Source organism: Coregonus clupeaformis, chromosome 5, assembly GCF_020615455.1.
Source record: "Coregonus clupeaformis isolate EN_2021a chromosome 5, ASM2061545v1, whole genome shotgun sequence".
NCBI lineage: Eukaryota > Metazoa > Chordata > Actinopteri > Salmoniformes > Salmonidae > Coregonus > Coregonus clupeaformis.
Genome location: NC_059196.1, coordinates 14303919 through 14331780, shown reverse-complemented (window position 1 = coordinate 14331780; position 27862 = coordinate 14303919). Strand labels below are relative to the sequence as shown.

Here is a 27862-nt window from a genome sequence, read left to right as displayed (position 1 = left end):
ATTTTTGCGGTGAGGAGGTTGAGGAGGTGTTAGGTGTTGTGAATTACCGTACCAGAGCCATCCTTTCCAGAAGCATGTTTGGAGCAGTGGGAAAAGGGGATATACAGCCTGAGTCTCACTCCATGCCGGCAGGCTGGAGATTTATAGTTGTAGCCAGGTGACACAATGTATCCAAAGAGCAATAATAATGTTGAGTGCTTTGGAGGAGAATGCTGAACAAGGGCCAGAAACCATTGAAGCAACTGACTAAAACAAAGATGGTCAATCTGAATTGTGCCTATGTCACTATAGACTATTGCAGTATCTACAATTGATTGGAGCTATAAAGGGCAGAGGCAGTCTGTAAAGAACAGAAGCAGCAGAACACAGCAACACAGAAAATGATCAGGGCCAGACTAACCCATAGAGAGAATCCTGAATGTATGTTCAGACTCTTGTGGTCTGAATTGTGGCCACAGCATGGCTTATCCTGCCCTGTAGTATGCACATGGTGTAGCAAGAAACAGTAAGGACTCAGTGTTTGCTAAATTTCAATGGTTATACCCTTCCTGCCATGGTGGTTGTGTTGTCAAAGGTGCAGTTGACTGTCTGACCTTTTCCCAGCACCAGAGGGATCAAAGGGCTTAGGCATGTTGCCTTTTCGTGTCTCTTGTGGAGGTGACATGGACATGTATGCAACCCTGTGTCGTCCCTTGTTGCCAGTCAATCTGTTGCTTAATTTTAGTCTGATCATCATTGGATTCGCTGTTGAGAGCTAGCCTGATCACCACTCTAGCTGTTACCCAGCTAGATGTATGCTATGTAGGCTGCTGTTATTCATGGCAGAAACAGTCTGGCACCCCGGATAGTGAATTGTCTGTGAATTGTCCCCGTAGCAGCAGAAGCATATGTGGGCTGGATTATTGCTGGAGAGCAACAGTGTTGTTGTTTCAGTGTGGAGCGTCTTGGATATGTGAGAGGGGCCTCTGGCACGCTGAGACACTGACAGCTGTGTTTGTTTCCCAGTTAGAACCACATCACGTCAGTCAGTGGGATCCTTAAGCTAAAAGACTGTCTTATTAGGGGGACACCAGGTGGTGGGTCTAGGAAAGGCCTGCTGGGGCGACCTAAGGCTAGCAATAGCACAGGCCGATACGTTTGACAGGAATGACAGTGTGACAGTTTGGCTGGAGCCTTAATGCATTGGCGACCATTGTGGCTGTATGGTGGCCTACTGTCAGTGTGTCATCCTTCACTATACAGTACATGACCATGGAATTATAATGTGCGTGTGGTAGTATGTGACCTACCACCTGGTTTTGTGGCTCAAGGGTCTAGTAGTATCTGGTGGTATGGGATTGTAGGACACACCAGCTTCCTGAGCGGTCATGGAGATGTACTGCTGACGCCTCCGGGTGCAGTCTCTGGAGCTACTGTAGGAGGCGCTCTGGGTGTCCAGGGGACATTCTGGTGGGGAATGAGACAACCAACTGGAACGCGTTGAGCTGTGAAACATCAGACTCATGCTTCACTACACCCCCCTCTGCGTCTCCCGCACACACACACACATACATTCTCCACATCTGGAGAGGAAGGGGGCTGTGGTGTGATTGTTACAGTAGCTCTCTCTAAATCAGAATTACACTGAACATTGAATTTAGACCTAACTGAATTTCACTGAGCATAGAATTTAGGCCTATCTGAATTTCAATGAGCATTGAATTTAGGCCTAACTGAATATCACTGAGCATTGGATTTAGGCCTAACTGAATTTCACTGGGCATTGCATCGATCCTTTGACCTGATCTGAGACAAATTTGATCATATAGAAAGATGTGTAAGTATGATCTCAGTATGATGTCAGTATAATATCAATATGATCTCAGTATGCTCTCAGTATGCTCTCAGTATGATCTCAATATGATCTCAGTATGCTCTCAATATGATCTCAATATGATCTCAGTATGCTCTCAGTATGCTCTCAGTATGATCTCAGTATGCTCTCAGTATGATATCAGTAAGATCTCAGTATGATCTCAGTATGCTCTCAGCATGATCTCAGTATGCTCTCAGCATGATCTCAGTATGCTCTCGGTATGATCTCAGTATGAAATGTATTTACTGTACATTTCCAATTGATTCCTGAAATATTATATTTTTTATTTATTGATGACCTCGTTTCTGGAATTGAGAATACTCTACTGATGGGTGTGCTGCGTTTATATTTTTCAGAATGTCTGTATGTTGGGCTCATCATTCTATAGAAGCGGATAGTGGAGGTCCCTCTGGTGACATGGAAATGTCTGTGAGGCTTTTTTGACATTTTCTTTTGTGTCTCACTTGGCTGCTTAGTTGTCCAATATTTGTTGCCATTTCTTTCTGACTCAACATTTATTTCTTGATGTATTAGATGGTTGTGAATGGTTGTGTACAACAACACTTGCAATAGGAAATAAAGAGAGAGAGAGGGAGAGAGAGAGAGAGAGAGAGAGAGAGAGAGAGAGAGAAACAAAAAAGAGAGAGAAAAGAGAGAGAAAGAGAGAGAGATAATTACACTCCAATGGATCATGATCGTGATCCAGTGTGCGAATTATGGGGGGCCAAGGGGGGCTCTACCCCCGGAATCAGACGTGAGCTCCCTGAAATGCAACAGAAGTCAAACTTGGTGGGTCTTGTCTTTAATCGAACCATTATCATGTTTGTTTAAAATGAAATGTTGTACTGCTACAGTGGTAAATATGAAAATGAAAGCTTAGTTCAGGTTCTTTCAATCACATTCATCTCTCTACTCTGCCTGTCTCCTTCTCTGTCTGTCTTGAGCTTTCACTAACAAACTTGCAACATTGTATTGACTGGGTCAAGCCCACTAGCGAACTTGCAACATTGTTTCAACTGTATACTAAGTATTTTACCTTTATTTAACTAGGCAAGTCAGTTAAGAACAAATTCTTATTTACAATGACGGCCTACACTGGCCAAACCCGGACGACACTGGGCCAATTGTGTGCCGCCCTATGGGACTCCCAATCACGGCCAGTTGTGATACAGCCTGGAATCGAACCAGGGGGTCTGTAGTGACGCCTCAAGCACTGAGATGCAGTGCCTTAGACCACTGCTCCACTGGGGAGCAGCGGTCTGCAAGTGATAGCTAGCTAGCTAGTAGGAAGGCAACGATAGCTAGCTAGCTTGCTTTGAATACCTTCACTCACTGGACCTCATCTACCGAGACCTGAAGCCTGAGAACCTGCTCATTGACAACCAGGGATACATACAGGTAACAGATTTTGGTTTTGCAAAGTGAGTGAAGGGCCGGACCTGGACGCTGTGTGGCACTCCGGAGTACCTGGCCCCCGAAATCATCCTTAGCAAAGGTTATAATAAGGCAGTGGACTGGTGGGCTCTGGGCGTGCTGATTTATGAGATGGCTGCTGGCTATCCTCCTTTCTTCGCTAACCAGCCCATTCAGACCAATGAGAAGATTGTGTCAGGGAAGGTGCGCTTTCCCTCCCACTTCAGCTCGGACCTGAAGGACCTGCTGAGGAACCTGCTCCAGGTGGACCTGACCAAGCACTTCGGCAACCAGCGGAACGGAGACAACGACATCAAGAGCCACAAGTGGTTCGCCACCACTGACTGGATCGCCATTTACCAGAGGAAGGTGGAGGCACCGTTTATTCCCAAGTGCAAAGGCAACCAGCAACTTTGACCACTATGAGGAAGAGGAAATCCGAGTCTCCTTCACAGAGAAATTTGGCAAGGAGTTTGCCGAGTTCTAGGCCCAACCAGGAGTAGCGGAAAGAGACAGGGATATGGAGAGAAAAGGCGGGAACAGAAGGAACTGGGAGGAGAGAAGCTGGACAGCTAACTTGCATTTTGTAATTACGACATCAACAATGTAACCCCCCCACCCCCCAAATGAAGAGAGAGTGAAAAAGAAGAGAAAAGACCTGAAAGAGCCAGCAGTGTTGCCTTTTCTGATTGTTTCTCACCTTGTTACTTATCTTTTCCCTCTTGTGTTTGTGGCAGGGGTAGAAGGGGCAGCGGCTACACTCCTCTCTCTTCAGTTGTTTTGTATCTTGGCAGAGGCGTAGAGACACATTTTGAGCCATTGCAGGCAGATTGAGGCATTGATGTTCTGTTCTGGTACTGAATCTAGGCTCCTCCTGAGTGGGTCCTCTCTACAAGCTTCTAAATGAACGAGGGCATCTCATTCTTGTTTTGTAATCGTCCACCCACACCTATCTTGTTACCCCAGTTCCCCCCCTCTGTCTCTCCACCCTGAATCTGTCCAAGCAATACCAAGTCCAACAGATGTGCCTATCATAATGCCAACTGGTTGCAAAACCGTGTCGAAAGCATTGGTGCAGAGCTTTGGCTATTGGTGGCATCAGCCCTTGTGCCCTTTCTAGTTGAAAGGTTGACACTCTACTGCACACGCCTTCTGTCCACTCGTTGTGGCATGATTATTGGGTTCAGAGGATTCTCTCATCGCTTGCAGTTCAGGCAGTGCTGACCACTTTTGATCAGATAAACGACGATTTGTCTCTTTTCATTTAGGTCTTACTACTTTTTTTTCAGGACCTGTGAAAAATTGTGTACATGACCATTTCTAATGTTAATTAAGTCTATATTTTCCTCTTCAACTGAATTTATTAGAGCATTTTAAAACCTTTTTGAGGATAATTGTGTCCTCTTAAGTCAATCTCTGTGCTTGTGTGTTAGTGTTCAAGGGTGGGTTAAAAAGCAGTGATTTGGCAGTGACTAACATAATGATCACACACTTCTCTCACTATTGTTTATTTAAATCATAGCACATTTCTACATGTATGTTGATATATTATAGAAAAATGTGAATATCCATATTTTTTCCAAAGTTGTCTCTTAGCTGTGAAACCGAAATGAATATTTCAGAAATAAACAAGTATGAATTCTGCCAAATTCGCAAAAGTAAAGACATTGCTTACGCAAACATGTTTGTCAGTTAACTATGAAGGTGGTGGTTTTAATACGCAGGAAAAAGTAGCAAAATGTTTCAGCAAAATGATGCATGTTATTTTTGTACAATATCACTTTTAAAAGAATGATGTGATAGGACGTAAAGCTCTGGTCGTGGTGAGGTACCTGAGATTGTTCAAACTGACTCTCACCTGCCCCTTTTGTAGGATGAATCAAGGCCCACTTTGTATCTGCCAGAAATCATGTTGTCATTTCATTCAGTGTTCAGTTAGAATGGTTAATGCTGATTTAATCATGTTAATTCACCAGCTCTGTTCAACTTGCTGTTGGCCTTTTTACTCTTACATACCCTGAAATCATCATCTTCAAAAGGAAACTCAGTCACAATGTGTGACTGTTGGAAGTCAGCATGTGAATTTGTGAAATTATTTTCCTTTTCCTCATGAGAAGAAATGTATAACAATTTGATTTATGGATTTTGAAAAGCTATAGTGTGATTTTTATTTTATTTGCAATGTCATCTTTTTGAATGCAAGACAATCGCAGCCCAAATCTCACCAATGGCTGGTTTGTAGATAGAGGTGCAATGACGGAACACATTGACATGGTTTATTTGATTTTCAACGAGGCTTTGTTTTCCCCACAAGCTTTTATTTGGGGTAATAAGGTTATATTCATTTCCTATGTAAACACAATGTTGATGATTCGGACCCCCACCAGCCTTAATTAGGCACCACACATTGTGCACCTCCTGAAAATGCATTTCTTGTATTTGATAATATACAGTATTTGTCCTTCAATCAGTTTTGTCATTAAGTCTATTGTAGTATGGCTTATTTCTACCGAATGTTCACAAATCACATTTTTGAAAATGATTTGTTTGACAATCAGAAGAAAACATGACTGGTTGTGTTCATGCCTCCTTAAAAGCTAATAAATGTTTACCGTGAACCCTATCAGTCCAGAGATCCCAGCAAAAATCGTCTTTCATTCATCTGAGTTTCGTTTATCTGCATGTCCAGCCCTTATATCCAGCCTCACAATGAAGTTTTATACCATTTTCTTTTCAGGATAACCAGGGCTACAAATAGAACACAAAACAATTTGACATAAATAGTTGCATTCATGAGTTTGACTAAATTTCATTTAAAAAATAAGGTCCGCCAATGCAAAAACCTGATAAAAATGAATTTATATGAATGCTGTAAGTACAGAAATTGTTTGCTCACTGGGCAATTAATATCCAACTAGTCAGTGACAACTGTGTGGAGTTTGTAGTTTGTGACAGCAACTATGTGAGCTTATTACAGTATAGACACTATGTCCTGGGATTTCCAATGATCTTCTATGTAAAAGAACCCCTTACCTTCTAACGACTTTTGTGTAACTTGTGAGAATGGGTTGCATAGAGCAAAACATGTTACATGTCCGTGTTCGTGAGAGTATCAGCTTTTCATAGATATCTTTTCATAGATAGCTCAAACTATTCGGACTCTACAGACTTTTTTTTGTATAAAAGACCGATTTAGCTCAGCCCCCATTAATCACACAGACCTTCTAAACACACAATGTTTTAAACACACAATGTTTAAAAGGGGTAAGAAGTCCAAAATGTGCCGGCGATACGGGGGGACTCATTGGGTTAAAATACATGTCTTTACTATAGGTCATATTAGGCCCATAAAATAGGAAGTCCTGTGAAAAAGATTGAGACCCTCGAATGTTACGGTATAATTCACACTCTGCCGTGATCCCAAGCCTTCGAGTTTCAGTAACACAGACCCCTCTCAGCTTCATATTGAATGATCATCTTATTTCCATAATCCTCAGAAAAGTCGATTTACACAAGTCTAGAATATTTCAACCTTTATAATTAGTAAGAGTACTGAGCATGTATTTAGTGTTTACTCCTGCTATTCACATCTTGACTGCTTTTTCAGAGGAGGGGGCAGCTGAGCAGGAAATACATATTTATTTTGTATTGTCTTATCTGCCAATATGTCATAGTGTAATATTTTTTATATTTTGGTCCATTAAGTCTTTCACTGATGTTTAGTGTTGTTAGTATTTGTTGTGTTTTGTATTGTATTATCTATCCCATACTGGTAGTGTTTGTTTTATGTGGACTGGGGACCCATCATTAAACTGTATGGTTTTGGTGTTGGATGCTGAAAGGGAAATTTGGGGGATGGGAGGAAAACAGAGGAGCGGAATCAGGGGTTGAGGATTGGGGGAGGGGGATTTAAAAAATCTTTGTGCTTTGTGAGGTGCCTCAAGGACAATAGCTGGTATTGTAACAGAAAATAGTTCAACCTCGCTCAGTCTCCCATTGCAAAGAAAGTACATTTTACCCCTCCCAGATTCCCTCCACACTTACAGTTGAAGTCGGAAGTTTACATACACCTTAGCCAAATACATTTAAACTCAGTTTTTCACAATTCCTGACATTTAATCCTAGTAACAATTCCCTGTCTTAGGTCAGTTAGGATCACCACTTTATTTTAAGAATGTGAAATGTCAGAATAATAGAAGAGAGAATGATTTATTTAAGCTTTTATCACATTCCTAGTGGGTCAGAAGTTTACATACATTCAATTAGTATTTGGTAGCATTGTCTTTAAATTGTTTAACATGGTTAAAGGTTTCGGGTAGCCTTCCACAAGCTTCCCACAATAAGTTGGGTGAATTTTGGCCCATTCCTCCTGACAGAGCTGGTGTAACTGAGTCAGGTTTGTAGGCCTCTTTGCTCGCACAAGCTTTTTCAGTTCTGCCCACAAATTCTCTATAGGATTGAGGTCAGGGCTTTATGATGGCCACTCCAATACCTTGACTTTGTTGTCCTTAAGCCATTTTGCCACAACTCTGGAAGTATGCTTGGGGTCATTGTCCATTTGGAAGACCCATTTGCGACCAAGCTTTAACTTCCTGACTGATGTCTTGAGATGTTGCTTCAATATATCCACATAATTTTCCTTCCTCATCATGCCATCTATTTTGTGAAGTACACCACTCCCTCCTGCAGCAAAGCACCCCCACAGCATGATGCTGCCACCCCCGTGCTTCACGGTTGGGATGGTGTTCTTCGGCTTGCAAGGTACCCCCTTTTTCCTCCAAACATAATGATGGTCATTATGGCCAAACAGTTCTATTTTTGTTTCATCAGACCAGAGGACATTTCTCCAAAAAGTACAATCTTTGTCCCCATGTGCAGATGCAAACCGTAGTCTGGCATTTTATGGCAGTTTTGGAGCAGTGGCTTCTTCCTTGCTGAGCGGCCTTTCAGGTTATGTCGATATAGGACTCGTTTTACTGTGGATATAGATACTTTTGTACCTGTTTCCTCCAGCATCTTCACAAGGTCCTTTGCTGTTGTTCTGGGATTGATTTGCACTTTTCGCACCAAAGTACGTTCATCTCTAGGAGACAGAAAGCGTCTCCTTCCTGAGCGGTATGATGGCTGTGTGGTCCCATGGTGTTTATACTTGCGTACTATTGTTTGTACAGATGAATGTGGTACCTTCAGGCGTTTGGAAATTGCTCCCAAGGATGAACCAGACTTGTGGAGGTCAAACATTTTTTTTTCTGAGGTCTTGGCTGATTTCTTTTTATTTTCCCATGATGTCAAGCAAAGAGGCACTGAGTTTGAAGATAGGCGTTGAAATACATCCACAGGTTCACCTCCAATTGACTCAAATGATGTCAATTAGCCTATCAGAAGCTTCTAAAGCCATGACATCATTTTCTGGAATTTTCCAAGCTGTTTAAAGGCACAGTCAACTTGGTGTATGTAAACTTCTGACCCACTGGAATTGTGATACAGTGAATTATAAGTGAAATAATCTGTCTGTAAACAAATGTTGGAAAAAATACTTGTGTCATGCACAAAGTAGATGTCCTAACCGACTTGCCAAAACTATAGTTTGTTAACAAGAAATGTGTGGAATGGTTGGAAAACGAGTTTTAATGACTCCAACCTAAGTGTATATAAACTTCAGATTTCAACTGTATACTTGAACATGTCCATATTCATACTTACATGAGTATAACATGACAAAGAGCCAGAGGGATTGGGGATAAGGGCAGTAGCTCTCTGGTTGATTTATTGTACTGTTTACTGACGGCACTGCTCTGATCTCATCCCACTTGATGTGAAAGAGACACAATATGAGCCAGTTGTTTCAATAAAGTTATTTTTTTAAAGACATGATAAGGGAAGAAGAGTGTGCCAAACTCCCTCTGTTATGTATTTTATGCAAATGATGAGTCATGAATGAGAAATTATTATGAAGTATCATAAATGTTCTTGATAAGCAAATGGGTGAGTATTGAATGAGGAACTCTCCTACTGTGTGTCTGCAGGGTTGCTCGGGGAAATAGGCGCAATGGCCAATGCCTCCACAGACCTGGACAACGCGGAGGCCCAGCGCCAGCTCAACAACAACAACACCCGTCTGGCCGGCAGCTCGGGACACTGGGAAACCGAGGTGACCAGCTCCAAACTGTTTGAGTGTTCCCGCATCAAGGCCTTGGCAGGTGGGTGGATAGAGAGACTAGACCATACTGGACTTGAGGAGCAAGAGCACCTTCACCTGTCTCAGTCACAGCTCCATCACTCACAAAACACACAAGCTTCATAGACCCCCCCAGTATACCTGATGGAGGTTTACATTTGTGGAAGGACTTGATTCATGATCTATCATACAGGGGGCTACTGACAAGGAGGTATGGTTGATATATCAGAGCCAGTGTTGTATTACTTGAGTCCAGGACCAGTGGTGACTCGGACTTGGACTCGGACTGGACCAGTAGTGACTGGGGACATGACTCAGATATGAGGTTTAGTAACTACATCACTGATCAGAGCTCTATCCTGATGAACTAAAGAAGTAGGATCTTAATTTGATCACTCTTTTGTTGCTGAGAATTTTCCTGCACAGCAGGAAACGCAAACTTGTAGTATATTCAAGGTTAAAAAAGGATTCTAAAGTTTGTAATTTCTACTTTCAAATGTCAGACTTGATTTGCCCTAACATAAAATGGATCAACACCACACAAAAATGTCCATAAAATTCCACATGATAATTCACATTTCCTGTTGCTGCAGGTTTATTTTCCTGCTGTAGCAAACTGGCTCAAATTAAGATCCTACGTCTGTAAGCCTTGTGTGTATCTAATTTCTCCTGCAGAAGAGAGAGATGCTGTCCAGAAGAAGACCTTCACTAAGTGGGTGAACTCCCACCTGGCCAGAGTGTCCTGTCGGATCGCTGACCTCTACAACGACCTCCGAGACGGCTACATGCTCACCAGGCTGCTGGAGGTGCTGTCTGGGGAGATGCTGGTTGGTCAACCCATTCTCTGGTTCACAACCTCAGTCAACCTTTAAGTCAGTAGATGCTAGGAGAACAAACACAAACTATTCAACAAAGAGCTCTGCATTGTAGTTATTTTTGTTCCAAATATTATTAAGTCATGTCTAAATGTTTCATGAATGTTGTCAGCACTGCAGCTATATGTTATGTGTAATTGTATGAGAATAGGAGTCAGCATAATGTGGTTTGACAATTGGATGGGAACAGCATTTGCGTTCTTTGCCATTGTGTTTTTAATGAGAAAAATATTGTCTTACTATAAAGGCATTGAGATCAAAGCCAGTATTTCCCATGCAGATTGCTGTGACCAATCAAGCATTACTCCTCTCACAATTCCACTGTTGTTCCCTCTCTCATTCCCTCCTTACCTCACTGTCCTCTCACCCTTCTCTCCCTCCCTCCTCCCCTCCCCCATCCCTCCCTCCCCTAGCCGAGGCCCACGCGGGGTCGCATGCGGATCCATTGCCTGGAGAACGTGGACAAGGCCCTGCAGTTCCTCAAGGAGCAGAGAGTCCACCTGGAGAACGTCGGCTCTCATGACATCGTCGACGGCAACCACCGCCTCACCCTTGGCCTCATCTGGACCATCATCCTTCGCTTCCAGGTAGTGACCTAGCCCACACGTCCTGGTGCCTGGTGTTGTCTGTCTCTGTGGTTTCTGTTGTGGTTGTATTTTGGATGTACATTTTTTTATTTCGTCATGCAGCCAACTCCTGTGGGGCCGTTCCTGTACCCTGTTGGGATTGTCCTTAAGACCTGCTGCTAGCTTAACCTCTGCTGAGGTATTTTGGGCATCCAGTTCCTGCAGGCCTGTGTGTGGTTCATGTTGAGGACTGTATGTTTTAGTGCTGTGTAGCTCTATTCTTTCTTTGTCCCTGTGGGGTACTTTTGAACTCAGTCAGCATGTGGATGATGAACCTTATGTGGGTGTGCACCATTGTTTCTACAAACTCCTGTTTCTGACTGGTGCATGTTCTACGATATGACATAATAGACAATCTGCCCAAAGAGTCAGGAAGAGTCTGGTGGACCAACGTGTTAAACATGGCCTTCTTTAGCCAATACAGAATGACCGGCGTATAGGCATTAGCGTAATCTCCCACAAAGTACTTTACTCAGTAGGTCACTCACATATAATTCTATGGGCACTCCCACTAAGGCAGTGGTCCACAAACTTTATTTGGCCTGTGACCCCATTTTGATATTTCAAAAAATGTGCGACCCCACCATGTACAAAAAGGGATGTAATCAACAGCCAATGTTTACTTTTTTAACTGGGGCTATGACAGTCTATTACAAATCAGTCACAACAGGCATGCTGGTTTCAGCACTGTCTTAATTTAGGAGCGAAAGGGCATAAATCAGAATGATTTATAGACTGGCCAAAAGACTGTATGGAGAAGCCCTGAAACATGCCGCGTCATCACTGTGTGACGTTACTAGCAAAGCTTGAATATCACTCTGGTCCTGATCGTAGTTGGATCTCAAACAGGGACGTACTGTCTGACATCTGCCTCAGAGACATACTGTACACATACAATGGGCACAAGGCCTTACAGGACGCGATACCACAGACAAGTGACAGTCATGTAAGTAGCACAAAATCGTTTGGCTTTTGTTGTCGCTTCAGGACAGTGGTGGTCTCAGCATAAACGCATGTCTTGCATTATTCAAATCAGCGTTACTCTGTAAATATGATTCAGGGACATAGGCTAGTGGTGCCTAGGGTCTCAGGAGGAGAGGCTAACATGGCATAGCTTATCGTTCTGCCTTCTAACAGTGATTACGGGTTAGCTGGGGCACTTTTGGCCGGCATCCCATTCTACTGCACTGACTGTGGAGCCAGCGAGTCGATGGCCTCTTCAATTTTGCATGCAGTGAAAGAGGAGCGCGTTATTGGAAACTGATTTGTGCTGTAGGGAGCAAGGGGTGTTGCTCTGGGCGGGGCAAGATGCAGTCAGCGCCAATCCTCCTCCCACACCTTCCCTCCTTCTCACTCTGCCACTCCTCCTTCCTTCTCTGTCACCGATTCTGCAACCGTTTGTGGTTGTCTCATCACTCTCTCGTCACACTCCTCTTTTAGTTTACTACGTCTCTCCTCCCTTTCTGTCTCTCTCTCTCTTTCTTTCTCTCTATTCCTTTCTCTCTCCCTCTCTTCCACCTCTCCCCTACCCTTGGACTGTTTCAGTTTACTTTGCCCAGTCAGCAGGTAAGGCCTAGCCACTGCAGCAGGCAGCAGACACAGCGAGAGAAAGGGGGGAAAAGAGGCCTCCAGGAGGTAAATGATCTCCAGGAGCCGATTTGAAGGCTCTAATAAACACTTGATACCTTCATTATGTTTAGTAACTTAACTATTCCATTCTAGTTGCTTCGCTCAGTGTCGTTGTGTTTGTGCTACCTAATTGTGACCTGCGTGGTGTATGCCTCTCTGTCACTGTCAGACAGTTTGTTTCTCTCAGGGATCTTGTTTGTTGTTGGATGATATGCACTGCGAGCAAGGGTATTTCAAATCTGCCTGATCTGAAATATGAGCAGGTAAGGTACATTTTAGAGATGGAATGTCATCATTGGCTCTTGTGAAAAGTCAGTTTGGTTCTGGGCAGCAGTTCATTTGAACTATAGTTGTTCAGTTTAACATACCGGTAGTGTTATCCTATCATAATTTAATCACAAATAACCGTTCCTTGTAGGTGGAGACTAAACCGTGTATACATGCAGTATAGTCCTATAAACCTGCAGTTGCTTTCCAGTGTGAGTGAGCGTGTATGTGAGTGGATGAAGTGCGATTGGTTGAAATGGGTGATCTAGCAGATTCTAGGGTGTCAACCCCCCCATTAACATGTGTCATGTCAGGGTGACATGATTGGGCCAATGGCTGTCATAGATGATGAGGGCGCACAGTGATGTTGTCATGATTCTGTGGCCTTCCTCCCAACATGACAGGCACTGTGTGTGAGTTAGTGATGAGACATGCAATGCAGTTGTGTGACTATTGGGGTGTATTCATTACGTCTTGCAACGGAAACCGCTTACCATTTAAGAACCAAACGGAAGCAAACAGAGCAAATGGAATGAAATGGGGAGGGACTACCTGAATTTGTCCAATAGAAACTCTTGTTTTCCGTTTAGAGTGAACGGTTTCTGTTGCAAAACATTTTGAAACAGACTAAACTGTTTGCAACAGAATTGGCGTAATGAATACACTCCTGGTGTGGCTGTTGAAAGGCACTGGGTTTTGGGTTCAGAATGTTTGAAACTGACCAGCAATATGGGTGTGTTTCCTAACTGTTTTCTTCTCAACCTCATAGTAATCTGGTGATCTTACTGAACTGAGGACAGTTTTGAGGCTGGTTCCTTGACCGTGGTTGTTGGTCGTCTGCTCTCCTTCCCTGTACATACAGATCCAGGGGATTAAGATTGAGTGTGACGACAACAGGGAGACGCGGTCGGCAAAGGATGCCCTGCTACTCTGGTGCCAGATGAAAACCGCTGGGTGAGTGTCTTAATTTAACCAAAAGCCAAAATTGAACAGTTTCCACTTTCTATACATGTCTTTAAGGATGTTGAGTTGTTTTACTTCCATTGTTACATGCAATGTCTTTAGTTAGATAGCATATACAGTACCAGTCAAAATTTTGGACACACCTACTCATTCAAGGGTTTTTCTTTAGTTTTACTCTTTTCTACATTGTAGAATAATAGTGAAGACATCAAAACTATGAAATAACACATATGGAAACATGTAGTAACCAAAAAAGTGTTAATCAAATCAAAATATATTTTATATTTGAGACTCTTCAAAGTAGCCACCCTTTGCCTTGATGACAGCTTTGCACACGCTTGGCATTCTCTCAACCAGCTTCATGAGGTAGTCACCTGGAATGCATTTCAATTAAAAGGTGTGCCTTGTTAAAAGTTAATTTGTGGAATTTCTTTCCTCCTTAATGCGTATGAGCCAATCAGTTGTGTTGTGGCAAGGTAGGGGTGGTATACAGAAGATAGCCCTATTTGGTAAAATACCAAGTCCATATTATGGCAAGAACAGCTCAAATTAGCAAAGAGAAATGACAGTCCATCATTACTTTAAGACATGAAGGTCAGTCAATCCAGAAAATGTCAACAACTTTGAAAGTTTCTTCAAGTGCAGTCGCAAAAACCATCAAGCGCTATGATGAAACTGGCACTCATGAGGACCGCCACAGGAAAGGAAGACCAAGAGTTACCTCTGCTGCAGAGGATAAGTTCATTAATGTTAACAGCACCTCAGATTGCAGCCCAAATAAATGCTTCACAGAGTTCAAGTAACAGACACATCTCAACATCAACTGTTCAGAGGAGACTGTGTGAATCAGGACTTCATGGTTGAATTGCTGCAAAGAAATAAGAAGAGACATGCTTGGGCCAAGAAACATAAGCAATGGACATTAGACCGGTGGAAATGTGTCCTTTGGTCTGGAGTCCAAATTGGAGATTTTTGGTTTGTGTCTTTGTGAGACGCAGAGTAGGTGAACGGATGATCTCTGCATGTGTGGTTCCCACCGTGAAGCATGGAGGAGGTGTGATGGTGTGGGGGTGCTTTGCTGGCTTTGCTGGTGACACTGTCTGTGAAGTATTTAGAATTCAAGGCACACTTAACCAGCATGGCTACCACAGCATTCTGCAGCGATACGCCGTTCCATCTGGTTTGCGCTTAGTGGGACTAGAGTTTGTTTTTCAACAGGACAATGACCCAAAACACACCTCCAGGCTGTGTAAGGGCTTTTTGACCAAGGAGAGTGATAGAGGGCTGCATCAGATGACCTGGCCTCCACAATCCCCTGACCTCAACCCAATTGAGATGGTTTGGGATGAGTTGGACTGCAGAGTGAAGGAATAGCAGCCAACAAGTGCTCAGCATATGTGGGAACTCCTTCAAGACTGTTGGAAAAGCATTCCTCATGAAGCTGGTTGAGAGAATGCCAAGAGTGTGCAAAGCTGTCATCAAAGCAAAGGGTGGCTACTTCAAGGCAAAGGGTGGCTACTTTGAAGAATCTAAAATCTAAAATATATTTTGATTTGCTTAACCCTTTTTTGGTTACTGCATGATTCCATATATGTTATGTCATAGTTTTGATGTCTTCACTATTATTCTACAATGTAGAAAATAGTAAAAATAAAGAAAATACTTTGAATGAGTAGGTGTGTCCAAACTTCTGACTGGTACTGTATGTATTGGAACAATGGTTGTGAGTGTGTTCTGTGTCAACTGTCCCACAGGTACTCTGAGGTCAACATCCAGAACTTCACCACATGCTGGAGAGATGGTCTCGCCTTCAACGCTCTCATTCACCGACACAGGTCAGCATTGGCTAAACAAGCAAGTCTTGTTTTAAAAGATGTATTTATGTGACCATGTAGAAAGTGAACTAAGTGACCATACTTTACTACAGGCCTGATTTGATTGAATTCCATAAGCTGATCCGGTCCAATGCCACACACAACCTCCAGCAAGCCTTCAACATTGCTGAGCAGAACCTGGGGCTCACCAAACTCCTGGACCCTGAAGGTAAGACTGCACAAAGAATTGAAATAGCAGCTAGACAACCTCCTCAACAATTCATGGACATTTGGTAACATATATCTCAAACATGCAAACCATCACAGACTTTCAGCTACAGTGACCATAGTTGATATTTTACACTACTAAAATGATTTCATGTGAAGGTGTGATTATGTTATATAGTGTATGTGTGATGTCAATGTCTGTGTATTGTTGTCCCTCCTGTGTGACTCTGCAGACGTGAATACGGAGAACCCAGATGAGAAGTCGATAATAACCTATGTTGTGTCCTACTACCATTACTTCTCCAAGATGAAAGCCCTTCGAGTAGAGGGCAAGAGAGTGGGAAAGGTATGAGAATGCTGACACACACTATTTAACCCTGGATCCTGCTGTACATGGTAAAACAGTTGTCATTGGAACCTGTGTAAATATATTATACAGTATACAGTGATATACAGTATATATACAGTGATATGTACTGTATGTTATGAACACATGAGTAACATGAGCGATATGTATGTCATATGTTTTGCACACGAGTGTAGTTGTGTAGGTCAAAACAAACTGATAACGATTCAATCCATTATCAAATGCTATTAAACAAAAGTTATGAATTAAATCACTAAATGTTTATGTGTTATACAGGTCTTGGACAATGCCATTGAGGGTCAGAAGATGATCGATCGATATGAGGCTCTGGCCTCGGAGCTCCTGGAGTGGATCGAGAAGACCATAGCCATCATCAGCAACCAGAAGTTTGCCAACTCCTTAACGGGTGTTCAGCAACAGCTTCAAGCCTTCACCACCTACTGCACCATCGAGAAGCCCATCAAGTAAGTCAACACTGTGCAAATGACACATAAAAGCATAAATTATATAGCATAAATTATTTTTCTATCTAAAGTGGTCCCATTCATACACCAGAGGGTTTCAAACTTCAAACTTTTGCTTTATACAAATATCACTAAACAATTTTGGTTGCTTTAGTTTAAGGACAGGATTTAGGTTGAGTCAATAGTTTCATCCTTTTATAGTTTTAGATAGTTTTATAGTTCTTATAGCTTATAGTTTTATGTTATTTTCTCAGGTGAATGCCCCCAGACAAATGCTTTTGATTTGTCTTATTCCAATTTGATATGTGGTATATACCATAACTGTTGCAGTATTCAACTAAAACCACACATTGATGGGTGTGGGCACTTTAGTATCAGCAGGAGTATCACCATGAGGCCCCAAGCTGGTATGTCTGGCATAATTAAGCACCCAGTTAGCCGTGCCATATGACTCATGCCCTATTTGACCAAAAGGGACTGGATCTAAGTGATGTGACACCCAAATGTGTCTCCAGCCCCTTTCTCTCTGTGGCTAGAGGATAGACATCTCCTATGGTGACTAGTATCTCTGAGGCCTTACTCGGCTTCTCACCCAGCCTAGTTGCCCTGGCAGCCCTCGATGGCCAGAGGTGGTCAGCCATCATATGACTCTGAAATCTGCTCGGTGATGACTCAGCGATGACCACTTATTATTTTGAATTAGGTTACAATTAGACAGTGTGTGGAGGTAGGCCACATGTAATAATGAAGGCCTTTGATGTGAAGGTCAAGCCTGCAGGCAATGTCACAGAGAATCTATTGATGAATAGGGTAACTTATAGGGCTGGCACAATGACTGTATGATTGTGTAACCGACGATTATGGATGAAGACCGAAAATAACCGTCATAGCCGTTTGTTTTGTGTGGAACAAACAGCTGGCTGAAGACAGGGTGGCCGGGAATTCGTGCAGGATTCAAACAATTATAACGGTGACCGCGGTCATTTGGCTGACCAATAACCATCATCCAAAATTCCATGACCGTCACTACCCTAGTAACTTAATAATAGGAAAAAATACATTTCTGTTATCAATTCTGAGCAGATGATTATTTTAAGTTACAGGATCTGGGATACCTGTGATTTTAGGTTTCAAATGGAGCCCACCTTGTGCACAGTACTGTGTCTCAGGATGTTTGTGAAACACACTTTCTGTCTTGTGCTAGGTTCCAGGAGAAGGGGAACCTGGAGGTGCTCCTCTTTACTATCCAAAGCAAGCTCAGAGCTAACAACCAGAAACCATACGTGCCTCATGAAGGGAAACTCATCTCTGATATCAATAAGGTAATAAATACTGGTATAAGTGGGAAAAGGAGTGTCTCAAATACCTGAACAGATAATGCAATAACTGGACAGGTCTTGGCAAATATAAAATCCTTCTCTATCAGTATCAGGTTCTTTAAAATGTAGCAAATCAGTGAAAATGACTCCTTTTTATGTTTGTTATCATGCTGCATTGTGGGTAAATTTCCCTCTGTTTTTCATTTGGCTAGGCGTGGGAGAGGCTGGAGAAGGCGGAGCATGAGAGAGGCGTGGCCCTACGGCAGGAGCTGATTCGCCAGGAGAAGCTGGAGCTGCTGGCACAGCGGTTTGACCACAAGACCACCATGAGACAGGCATGGCTCAATGAGAACCAGCGCCTCGTGTCTCAGGTAGGGACCACAGGGCCGAAGTGACTAATGCCTCTATCATATCACACAGGGGCCATATCCTGACAGTCTTATAGCAATAGTTTTATAGCTGTGGATTGAGAATGAAATGTCTTTAGAATGTATTTTTAGAACCAATGGCAAAGTATTGTATAACATTAATTACTTTTAAATGGACATTGGTATATTAAGATTTATTTTCCTATGACTGCATTGCCCTGACTGGGTAAACCCTTACACAATCACCTGCCTGTAGTTAAGTGAACCTCTGCCTGACTGAATGTCTCGTCCCACCAGGATAACTTTGGCTACGACCTGCCAGCGGTGGAGGCCGCCATGAAGAAGCACGAGGCCATTGAGGCGGACATCTCGTCGTACGAGGAGCGCATCGGGGTGGTGGTGGAGCTGGCTGGGGAGATGGAGACGGAGGGCTACTACGACATCCGACGCATCTCGGCCCGCAAGGAGAACATCCTGGGCCAGTGGAGCCTGCTGAAGGAGCTGGTGGTGGGGAGGAAGGCCCGGCTGGAGAAGAACCTGGCCCTGCAGAAGACCTTCCAGGACATGGTCTACATGATCGACTGGATGGAGGACATGCAGGTGAGACAAGTATTTTGTCATGCATTTTACATTACATGACCACTATACTATCTCTAAGTTGTGTCGACTCAACAGCATAGACTGTGGGTTGACATTCGTGTACACATGAAATTATAATGTGGAGATACAGTACATGAAAAAACAGTGAGAAACCCTTGAGACATTGACTTTTAGGTTTTAGTACAGGCAGCCTGGTCAGTGGAAGCACTGCTGAGTGTCAGGAAGGTGACCAACGTCCCTCTCACCACAGGTCCAGCTCCTTTCTAAAGACTTCGGCAAGCATCTGCTGGAGGTGGACGACCTGCTGCAGAAACACAGCCTCCAGGAAGCTGACATCACAGTGCAGGCAGAGAGGGTGCAGACCCTTAACACAGCCGCTCTCAAATTCACCACCATCGAAGGTAAGACATCAGATGGCTATGTTCACAGATCATCTTCAGTGAGAAGTGGAATGTGCCTTGATAACAACTTGGTGATTTTGAGGGAGGAAATATTTGGATATGATAGGATTAGAAATACTGACTATTGCTGTTATGTCTCCCATGGTCCCGGAAAAATGCACAGTTAAAAAAAAAAAGAATGTTTTGTATTAAGAGTGTGTAGGATTATAGTTTACTGTACATTGAGTGGTGAAAATGGTCATGGCACTTCCAGAGAGACCCACAAGAGGGCAAGCATGACTTTCCACAACTTATCTTCTGAAGATCCATTTACAATACAGAAGTTAATTAATTTAGTTTTTTTCAATTTTGGGGATATTACCTAGTTATTTTGTAAAACTTTATGCCCATTTTATATCAGTAATAGTGTTTTGTTTACATGCAAAGTTAATTGAGTCTTTAGATACAGTCCCCCATAGACATCTCTAATAAAGACATGTACATTGAGTGCTGTCCCCTGTCCCCTTTCCCCTATTCTCGCTCCTTCCCAGGCTACCAGCCCTGTGACCCCCAGGTGATCTGCAACCGGGTCAACCACGTCAGCACCTGCCTGGAGGAGCTCAAGCAGCTGGCAGCCAAGCGGCGCTCAGAGCTGGAGGAGTCACAGCACCTCTGGGCCTTCTTCCAGGAGGTGGAGGAGTCCGAGGCCTGGATCCGCGAGAAGAGCTCCATCCTGGCCGCCCAGACCTGCGGCAAGGACCTGAGCAGCGTGCTGCGGCTGCTCCAGAAACACAAGACCCTGGCTGGGGAGCTGCTGGCCCGCCGCTCCCTCCTCCAGCAGACCATGAAGAAGGGTAAGCAGATCCTGATGGAGAAGAGCTTCGGCACGGGGAGCATCCAGGAGCGCATCATGGAGGTGAAAGGGGAGTGGAAGAGGCTGGAGGACCAGGCGGCGCAGAGACTGGGCCACCTGCAGGAGGCACTCAACTTCTTCCAGTTCAGCACGGAGACGGACGACCTGCTGGCCTGGCTGCAGGACGCCTACCGCCTAGTGTCCAGCGAGGACTTTGGCCACGACGAGTACTCCACCCAGTCGCTGCTCAAGAAGCACCGGGGTGTGCGCGAGGCCGTGGACAAGCACCGGCTGCATGTAGTAACTCTACGCAAACACATGGTGGCGCTGCCACTGCACTACCGGGAGCTGGACGAGGTGCAGTCGAGGATGGGCGAGGCAGAGCAGCTGTACGCCGAGGTGGCCGAGGTGGCCGTTCTGAGGCAGCAGTGGCTGCACGACGCGCTGGCCGTCTACCTCATGTTCAGCGAGGTCAACGCCTGCGAGGTGTGGATCGACGAGAAGGAGCAGTGGCTCAATAAGATGGAGGTTCCAGAGAGGCTGGAGGACGTGGAGGTCATAGCCCACAGGTACAGCTCCTGTCTGGGGTGGAGATCATAGGGAGAATGCTAGATTTAAGTCATGCTTCTAGGTATAAAGTTGGTCATGCATTTTTAGGGAATCCGTTACTTGAACCCTCCCTCATAAGGGCGACATAACACTGTCATAACAATGACCAAGCATATGTCATAACTAGCTGATGGCCATATTGCATTTAAAACACACATTCTCTCTACTCTCATGTCACACTCTCTGTAGGTTTGAGAGCCTGGACCAGGAGATGAACAGCCTGATGGGAAGGATCCTGGACGTGAACCAGATAGTGCAGCAGCTCCTGGACAGTGGTCACCCCAGCTCTACAGAGGTCAGAGGCTGTCAGGACCACCTCAACAGCAGGTAACCCACCCCACTGTTCTCTGACTGACCAACTCTGGGGTGTATTCACTAGGAACCAAACAGAAGCAAAAGGCTAAAACAAGGAAGGACTAACCTGAACGTTACCAATAATAATGTTTTGCTACAGTTTGCTATGGTGTGCACTAATGAATGCACCCCAGGTCTACTCCACTACAAGACATAACATAGACATACGGGTCTCTCTGTTTACCCACACAGCACCAATATGTGATGAAAATGTGACTTATCTGCATTGTGTAATAACATGGGAATTCATCAACACAGGTAATTTATTACAAAACTAAACACTACATAGGCTGCATTTATACAGGCAGCCCTATTCTGTAAAGAGCTGATCTGATTGGTCAAAAGACCAATTAGTAAAATATATATACACTACCGTTCAAAAAGTTTGGGGTCACTTAGAAATGTACTTGTTTTCCATGAAAACATACATGAAATTAGTTTGAATAGGAAATATAGCAAAATGCATAGGAAATGTAGTCATTGACAAGGTTAGAAATAATGATTTTTAATAGAAATAATAATTGTGTCCTTCAAACTTTGCTTTCGTCAAAGAATCCTCCATTTGCAGCAATTACAGCCTTGCAGACCTTTGGCATTCTAGTTGTCAATTTGTTGGATTGGCTTGATGGGCACTTCTTACGTACCATACGGTCAAGCTGCTCCCACAACAGCTCAATAGGGTTGAGATCCGGTGACTGTGCTGGCCACTCCATTATAGACAGAATACCAGCTGACTGCTTCTTCCCTAAATAGATATTGCATAGTTTGGAGCTGTGCTTTGAGTCATTGTCCTGTTGTAGGAGGAAATTGGCTCCAATCAACACAAGGTATGGCATGGTGTTGCAAAATGGAGTGATAGCCTTCCTTCTTCAAGATCCCTTTTACCCTGTACAAATCTGCCACTTTACCACCAACAAAGCACCCCCAGACCATCACATTGCCTCCACCATGCTTGACAGATGGCATCAAGCACTCCTCCAGCATCTTTTCATTTGGTCTGCGTCTCACAAATGTTCTTCTTTGTGATCCGAACACCTCAAACTTCGATTCGTCTGTCCATAACACTTTTTTCCAATCTTCCTCTGTCCAGTGTCTTTTGCCCATCTTAATCTTTTATTTTTATTGACCAGTCTGAGATATGTATTTTTCTTTGCAACTCTGCCTAGAAGGTCAGCATCCCGGAGTCACCTCTTCACTGTTGACGTTGAGACTGGTTAGAGACTGTTTGCGCTGTTCTGTGAAGGGAGTAGTACACAGCGTTGTACGAGATCTTCAGTTTCTTGGCAATTTCTCGCAAGGAATAGCCTTCATTTCTCAGAACAAGAATAGACTGACGAGTTTCAGAAGAAAGTTATTTGTTTCTGGCCATTTTGAGCCTGTAATCGAACCCACAATTGCTGATGCTCCAGATACTCAATTTGTCTCAAGAAGGCCAATTTTATTGCTTCTTTAATCAGCACAACAGTTTTCAGCTGTGCTAACATAATTGGGTTTTCTAATGATCAATTAGCCTTTTAAAATTATAAACTTGGATTAGCAAACACAACGTGCCATTGGAACACAGGACTGATTGTTGCTGATAATGGGCTTCTGTACACCTATGTAGATATTCCATTAAAAATCAGCCATTTCCAGCTACAATAGCCATTTACAACATTAACAATGTCTACACTGTATATCTGATCAATTTGATGTTATTTTAATGTACCAAAAAATTGCTTTTCTTTTGAAAACAAGGACATTTCTAAGTGACCCCAAACTTTTTAATGGTAGTGTATATATCAGAATTGGGATGCCTGTAAACGCAGCCATAGAAACACATCTGTCAATCCATGTACAGCACATGGTGCATAGTGCATTGATGATTTTTTTTTCAAAGTGGCCCAGTTACCTCATTCTTAGCTCATTTCCTGCCATATAAGGGAAGGGAGGAGGGTTGATTAGAAGAATCTGGTCCACTGTTCTTATTTGGCCCAGATCGGGAGCTACAGAAGCCATGATGATCACATGCATGCTCCCTGCTGATAGACCTGGAACCTAATTGGACCAGAGACCCTAGTGACACCATGGTGCCACAGGCAGACAGATCTAAGGCCAGGGCCAGGGTAGTGGATGATGGTTTTGGTGAAATGCTACTGTGGCCTAGTTCCTCCTGATCTTGGCATACATAGCCTATCTCAGGGTGACCATCTGTGTCGACTGCCTGCCACACCGGGTGCAAGACCAACCTGCCCAAAATGTGTTCTCTTTGGCTTTACTATATTCTCCCTCAGTCTCAAACTGTTTTAGTTATGACGAAATATAGCATTCATGGATATTGTACAGCTCTATTATATAGTTTAGGTAGACTTCGGCCTCTCTTCTTCAGGTTTGCTTAATGTTTTGACCATATCTGGTCAATGGTGCTACATGATAATGCTACCCTTTGAAGCCTCTGGCTATAGGGTTCTGGCATGACGTCATGTTGGATATGCTTCGCTAAATGAGTATAATTCATGCCTGTTCTTTTGCATGGGGACAATATTTGTTGGCCTGGAAACAGGCTAGACACAGCCTGTGTCAAGAAAAAGCCAAAACCCTTTGAGATGCAAATGACAACTAACACACTAAACCAATGTCCCTTATTAATGTATTAGATCAATTGCACTATTGATTCCATTATCTTGGGCTAAATGAAAATTGTAACAATATTTCATACTTAGTGTATGTTTTAGTATACTGACTGAATGATATGTGAATGTGAATTATAAGCAGACAGTGGTCCTCTGTAGCTCAGCTGGTAGAGCACGGCGCTTGTAACGCCAAGGTAGTGGGTTCGATCCCCGGGACCACCCATACACAAAAATGTATGCACGCATGACTGTAAGTCGCTTTGGATAAAAGCGTCTGCTAAATGGCATATTATTTATTATTATTAAACTGATGCAGACTAACCCTGCCCCATCCCCTCCCCTGTGCCCCTGTCTGACCCCCCATCCCCTCCCCTGTGCCCCTGTCTGACCCCCCATCCCCTCCCCTGTGCCCCTGTCTGACCCCCCATTCCCTCCCCTGTGCCCCTGTCTGACCCCCCATTCCCTCCCCTGTGCCCCTGTCTGACCCCCCCATCCCCACCCCTGTGCCCCTGTCTGACCCCTCCCCTGTGCCCCTGTCTGACCCCCCATCCCCACCCCTGTGCCCCTGTCTGACCCCCCCATCCCCACCCCTGTGCCCCTGTCTGACCCCCCATCCCCACCCCTGTGCCCCTGTCTGTCTGTCCCCTCCCCTGTGCCCCTGTCTGACCCCCCTTCCCCACCCCTGTGCCCCTGTTTGTCCCTTCTAGGTGGAACCGCATCGTGGAGATGGTGGAGCAGAAGAAGGACCACCTGGACTCTGTACTCCGTCTCCAGAACTACCTGCTGGAGTGTGCTGAGATCAAGTCCCAGATCCAGGAGAAGCGCAAGGCCATCGACGCCACTCAGTACGTGGGCAGTGACCTGGGCGGGGTGCTGGCCCTGCAGCGCCGACTCTCTACCATGGAGGGGGCCCTGGCTGTGCTGGAGCCCAAGCTGCTTCACCTGCAGCAGGAGGCAGAGGAGCTGGCCATCTCACACCCGGCCAAAGCCATGGAGGTCCTGGAGCCCTTCGAGGGCATCAGTGTGGAGTGGGAGGAGCTGAAGCGCACGCTGCAGGGCTGCGAGGACTCTCTGATGGTGGCGGGGCGGCTGCAGCAGTTCATCCAGGACCTGGACTCCTTCCTGACGTGGCTGGTGCAGACGCAGACGGCGGCAGCTAGCGACGAGCTGCCCAACGCGCTGGAGGAGGCTGAGAGGCTGATCAACCACCACGCGGCACTGAAGGAGGAGATCGGGAGGTATGAGGAGGACTACGAGCGGCTGCAGGCAGTCAACGAGCTGCTGGAGGCCGAGGAGGCTCCGCTACCCTATGCTGCGCTACAGCAGTGGCTCCAGAAGCTGGATGTGGGCTGGAACAAGCTGCTGGAGATGTGGGAGAGCCGGAGGGAGGTGCTGGTGCAGGCGCACATCTTCCACCTCTTCCTGAGGGACGTCAAGCAGGCCGAGGCCTTCCTCAACAACCAGGTCAGTTAGCCTCTTGTTGGACATCCCAACACCAATATATCTATTAGCAATGTCTAGTAGTTAGGCCTACATACTGTATATTATGTGGTGAGAAAACACAATGAGTCAATTAATCCCAAATCATCTTTAGCTAATCTGTGTTATTAGTCAGTAATTCATATTAAACATGAATAGCTAAAGACGGTACAATATGACTTCTGACTGTACTAGATATGGATGATGTGGAAGCACAGTGCTATTACAGTGAGGGTCAGTGCTATTACAGTGAGGGTCAGTGCTATTACAGTGAGGGTCAGTGCTATTACAGTGAGGGTCAGTGCTATTACAGTGAGGGTCAGTGCTATTACAGTGAGTGGCCAGCGTTCTATTTGCTGCTATGCTGCCAGGGAAAACCCCAGGCCTGCACTCTTAGAAAAAAGGTGGTATCTAGAACCTAAATGGGTTCTTCGGCTGTCCCCATAGGAGAACCCTTTGAATAATCATTTTTGGTTCCAGGTAGAACCCTTTTGAGTTCCATGGAGAACCCTTCTACATGGAACCCAAAAGAGTTCTACCTAGAACCAAAAAGGGTGTGGAAAGGGCATTGTGGAAATGATCAGAGGGTTGCTTTAACAGTTAAACACAGCACAGCATATGCCTGTGATCCCTAGCCTAGATGTAGAATTCATAGGTGGCTCTATAGCAGGAAATCCAAGCAAGATGTGCTATTGGATATGACAGCACCACCAATGACCAATCGTAGACCTGCAACATTGCAGACCTGCAGCAAAACTAATAACTATCTGCTTGCACACTATTATGATGAAGGCAAAGCTTTGTCAATTTGGTCGTCACTGTGCGTATTAGGGCTCACATGCTTGAGTGTCTGTATGTGGGTGTTTATACAGTACAATGCATTAGGTTAAAATGTCAACACATAGTTAATTTAACATTTTTGGCACATTGTTTTGCTTTTATATTCATGTACAGTATATCTTCCTTTATTGTGTCATGTGTACGAGTATGTACAGTATAATGGTCTATCTATAGGTTATGCTATGCATGATGGAATATATACACAACTTTATACAGTGCACTCCATTGCAGGGTCTTTGCATGCTCTATTCCAGTTGAAATGTCAAAAGGCATGCATTTCCCCCGACTTCTCTGTCTGTGTGTCAGAGCATGTCTGTTCTGGTTTGCTAACAGACCTTTACCACAGACCCAGTTCTCCCTTAGACCCTACGGGCACAAAGGCCAACGGATTTCTTTTTGAATAACTGTCAAACAGGGTGCCATGACTTGTTTTTGGTCTTTCACCCAAGTTTCTCTCAACCAGTGTAACGTGTATCTGACCAGACATGTAGGAATGTACTTACACTATCGCTTTACTTCATGTGTAATTGTGTTGAACACAACAATTCAGCAGTCACAATTCAGACATCTTGGTAGAGCTTTGTTGTATGAAATTGAACCTGAGAGGGCTGCTATTTTCATGCCATCCATTGATCAGCAAAACATTTGAGTGTTCCTTGCCAATAATGACTGAAACCTGACCTCATTATAGTCCTTAGAGATCAGTATATTTATCATTCAGCAAAATAGAATCTGCACCTTTTGCATGTACTAAATATGCTAATGTAGTTATTGGTAAAATGCCATGAGATGATACCCATGTCTGTGAGCAAGGTTTTCCCCACATACTACACAAGAGCTTACCACAGTAATATTCCCATTTTCTCTTTCAGTTTTCATTCTATTCCCTCTACTCTCTTGTACATTTATAAACTCTTCACTGACGTGTGGTTCTGACTCTGTCTATTCTCCCTGACCCCTCCAGGAGTCAGCCTTGGCTCACGTTGAGCTCCCCACCACGGTGGAGACGGTGGAGGCTGCCATCAAGAAGCACAAGGACTTTACCACCACCATGGAGCTCAACCTGCATCGCATCAAGGCTGTCATCGAGGCCGGAGAGAGCCTCATAAGCCAGAGCAACATCTACTCTAACCGCATCAAGGAACGTGTGGACACCCTCGCTAACAGGTGGGTGGCGACATAGGATTGTTCTAGTCTGACCATGCCACTGTATATCAAAGCCATTTACAATCTTTCTTAAACATCTCTGACTATGAATAGAAGAGGCATGAAAATGAAATGTGAGGCTAGTCCGACCCATATAGCAGCATGACTGAATAATCATCTGTCCTTATTTATACAAGGGAGGGTGCTGTGGTCAAGTCTGAAACACATGAGGTATAGGTAGATGTGTCACTTGTCACTTAGCAGAGGCACAATACCATATATGAATGCAATATGGATATTGAAATATAAAATGTTATATTATAGTGATAATGAACTGGTCTTGGTAGCAGCTGGGCTTCACAAACACAATGGTACACAGAGGAGACAAAGCATAAGCAACTGAAAAGAAACTCCCCTTGTTGATACTTGCCTTAACAGCATAGCATGAAATTCATACTGATTGGTGAGGCAAGGAGGGGCCTAGTTACCCTATGTTCAATTCTCCACCCCAACAATAGAATGGGGCGACCACATGTTAGGGAGATATTTAGATGAGACCGTTGGCCGACTCATGTCTTTACAATGGATTCACTGTTGTTCACTGTTGTTCGGTGTGCTGCACC

The 27862-nt window shown here is 44.3% G+C and overlaps 1 protein-coding gene and 1 pseudogene across 5 annotated transcripts in view; both read left to right on the top strand.

Moving 5' to 3' along the window:
• LOC121562502 (spectrin beta chain, non-erythrocytic 4) overlaps positions 1–27862 on the top strand; it is a 74133-nt gene that overhangs the window by 3143 nt on the left and 43128 nt on the right. For all 5 annotated transcript variants that reach the window (XM_041874764.2, XM_041874773.2, XM_041874755.2 and 2 more), the window contains exons 2-17: positions 9295–9468; positions 10122–10273; positions 10735–10908; positions 13706–13797; positions 15561–15641; positions 15734–15849; positions 16082–16194; positions 16492–16679; positions 17884–18001; positions 18211–18369; positions 18664–18966; positions 19217–19367; positions 19898–20768; positions 20998–21135; positions 24482–25238; positions 27058–27260. In XM_041874764.2, the coding sequence (XP_041730698.2) occupies positions 9318–9468; positions 10122–10273; positions 10735–10908; positions 13706–13797; positions 15561–15641; positions 15734–15849; positions 16082–16194; positions 16492–16679; positions 17884–18001; positions 18211–18369; positions 18664–18966; positions 19217–19367; positions 19898–20768; positions 20998–21135; positions 24482–25238; positions 27058–27260 (3767 nt within the window). In that variant the 5' untranslated portion in view covers positions 9295–9317. The remainder of the gene's footprint in view (positions 1–9294; positions 9469–10121; positions 10274–10734; positions 10909–13705; positions 13798–15560; positions 15642–15733; positions 15850–16081; positions 16195–16491; positions 16680–17883; positions 18002–18210; positions 18370–18663; positions 18967–19216; positions 19368–19897; positions 20769–20997; positions 21136–24481; positions 25239–27057; positions 27261–27862) is intronic.
• Positions 3170–3755, top strand: LOC121557064 (annotated as a pseudogene).